The sequence below is a fragment of the Lactuca serriola genome, chromosome 8 (genome assembly GCF_051521515.1).
Source record: "Lactuca serriola cultivar US96UC23 chromosome 8, Lser_US96UC23_V15, whole genome shotgun sequence".
Classification (NCBI taxonomy): Eukaryota; Viridiplantae; Streptophyta; class Magnoliopsida; order Asterales; family Asteraceae; genus Lactuca; species Lactuca serriola.
The window spans coordinates 132,115,486-132,118,296 of record NC_136415.1 but is presented as its reverse complement, the minus strand read 5'-3'; the positions used below and the strand labels follow the sequence as shown (position 1 = coordinate 132,118,296).

General features: G+C 38.5%; 1 protein-coding gene across 1 annotated transcript; it reads left to right on the top strand.

Moving 5' to 3' along the window:
- Positions 1-1,367: 1,367 nt before the first annotated feature.
- On the top strand, positions 1,368-2,592 carry LOC145069554 (uncharacterized). Its single transcript, XM_079016488.1, has one exon. The coding sequence runs from the start codon at positions 1,428-1,430 to the stop codon at positions 2,406-2,408; it is 981 nt and encodes a 326-aa protein (XP_078872614.1). The 5' UTR covers positions 1,368-1,427; the 3' UTR covers positions 2,409-2,592.
- The last annotated feature ends 219 nt before the right edge of the window (positions 2,593-2,811 follow it).

The following is a 2,811-nucleotide window of genomic DNA, read 5'->3' as shown; positions in this document are numbered from 1 at the left end:
TTGAGACTTTAGTGTATATCTCCCCAAAAAAATAAGAATATTGAAATAGTATTTATAGAGTATTTTATAAATAATTGAAGCAAAAATAGGAATCTGGTGGTAGTCGTTGGGTAACTATCAAAGGATGGGTGTCTGTGCGTGTGTGGGAGGGGGTAGTCGACGGTGCCGCTTGGGACACCCTTGGTGCTGAATGACCATAATGGTGTTCCTGTTGATACTTACGCCATTGTTCCACCTCCTCTCCCTTTGAACATTAGTATTTACTATTTACCATCAATGTTAGATGTAGTTTGTGTTAGGGGTGAGCGCGGTACGGTTCGGTGCGGTTATTAGCTAAAACCTCACCACTAACCGCAAATGCGGTTAATCCATTTTGAAAACAGCATGGTACGGTTATTTTTGCGGTGCGGTTAGGTGGTTATTTTTGCGGTGCGGTTTTGTTTTTTCTGTGTTGCGGTTATTAACCGCATGGATTTGATGCGGTTATTTTGTGTGGTTTTTAACCACAGTTTAGAGCTCAAACGCTTTTAAGAGTTCAAACATATTACTTGTAATAATAAAAAAACCATAAAGTATAAGACAATTAACTTAAATTACAAACAACTAATATCTTAAAAACGTCAAATCAATAGTAATTTACAAGAAATATCTTAAAATTGTCGAATTTCACCATTTTTCAAAGTTAAACATAACAAGACACCAATACTTTGGTCTTCTAGTATTTTATCCATCTTTCATCCATGAAACTTATGTTATTTTTAGTATTTAATATATTAATAATTAATTAAAAAAATTGTATATAACATATGCGGTGCGGTGCGGTTTTTGAAAACTAATAACCGCACCGCACCGCAAATTTGCGGTTTTTGAAAAACAGAAAACCTCATCATCGGTTTTAATTGCGGTTGCGGTTTATCGGTTGCGGTTTATGCGGTTAAATTTAATTGCGGTGCGGTTTTTGCTCACCCCTAGTTTGTGTTTCTAACAATTAAAGTTTGTTGAAAACCAATCGATCTTTGGATTAATTGTCATCTTTCAAATACAATGTATATGTGCTTATCATAATAAAACATAATCATATATTTAGAACTTGTTATTAGCATAGATGAATTGGATTTATCATTTGTATATGTAATCATAAAACCAATCATATCTTTAATAATTTCCAACTAGCAACATAGGTTCATTTTGGCAAATTCACAAAATTTGCATGTGCCCTCAATAACTTAAAAGAACCGTGTTTTTAATTTTTTATTACAAAGTTATTATTGCTTTAAAAGATATTATAATAATGGTAAATAAATAGATAGTTTGGAATTTATTATAGGATGAGTAGGGTAGCGTAGTATATATACCCAACCTATTTCTCTTTTATAGTATCTCCATTTCCATTTCCATTTCCATTTCCAACATTCTTCGAAGAACAAATGGTAGGAGATACTGAATCCATGGCGATTGCTTCCATGTGGGCTTCCATGTCCTCTTGGTGTTCACCCACACCCACGATGCTGTTTTGTATTATGAATCTCATTATTGCCACCATTTTCATAGCTTCAAAGAGCAACAACACAAAACACCATGACCATGTTCGATGGAATTCATTCGGTCCAATCGGAAGAGTGTCTTCGTTCCTGGAGCGATCAGCCAGATCTGTGAATTTATCCTCCTACACCACCATCATCACCACCACCACCGCTGCGGAATCACAACACCAGTGTCCGTCTCCCAGCAAAACGGCAAAATACAGTTCGTTGAGTCGACTAGCTCAGTCCATTCATTTCCCTTCTGGTGACGAAACCCGGTCACCCCTTAGATCCAGCGTATCATCACCACCGGAGTTTTCCAACGCCGGCGATGAGATGTCTCAATCAGAGTCGGAACGACAACCGCCGAGTCAAAATGTCCGTGCTCCGTCTCTATTGGAACGAGTTAAGTCCGTTAACTTCTCCTCCGTTTACAGCGATAACACGGTTCAAACCGAGTCTAAACAGATCTGCAACTCACCTGCTCAACTCGGCCGACCCCCTTCATTCTTCGATCGAATCAAGTCGTTCAAAATCTCCTCCGCCTTCAAAATCGGAGCTCCTTCTACTCTGCCGGAGAATTTCGATAGGGAACCAGCCCATAACCAGGACCATCATGTGATCAAGAGCAAGTCTGAGAAGACTTGGGCGAAGAAGCCGCCTGTCGAGATCAAGAAATCACGTAGCGAGATAATGATCTCATCGGACGACGAGGAGGACGTTGACGCACGGCGGCCGGAGACAGCGAGAGCGATGAGGAATGCTGATGACGAAGAATTCGATTTAAAAGCCGATGATTTCATCAGCAGGTTTAAGCAACAGCTTAAATTACAACGAGTTGAGTCGCTTGTGAGGTTCAGAGATATGCTGAACAGAGGAACTTAAATTTATTGTGATTTTTCATTTTTGACGCCTAACTGTAAACCTCCCACACAGTCGGTGAACGGTGGAGAGGAAGGTGGTGGAAGCCTCGAAATCACAAATTTGGACTTGTCCGTTTGTTGTACTGTCATTTTCACATGTGTCATGGCTAGTTAATAGTATAATTTATGACTTCCTTTTTCTTTTATATTACGTTCTCTTAGACGTTTTGTTAATAATTAAATATTACTATATTTATACTAGACTAAATCACATAAATGGGTTCTGCATTATTTTTTTCTTTACACAAGTTCATACTATTTATTTAGGTCATAAGGAGACTCCTAATGTTAATGGCGTGTTTAATTAGAGGACCATTAACATTACCATCGTCTCCACCCCATTCCACCACCATATTTGCATTCAC

Bases quoted from the DNA above. Each gene is read 5' to 3' on its own strand.
- LOC145069554 (XM_079016488.1), top strand. From the start codon at position 1,428: ATGGTAGGAGATACTGAATCCATGGCGATTGCTTCCATGTGGGCTTCC.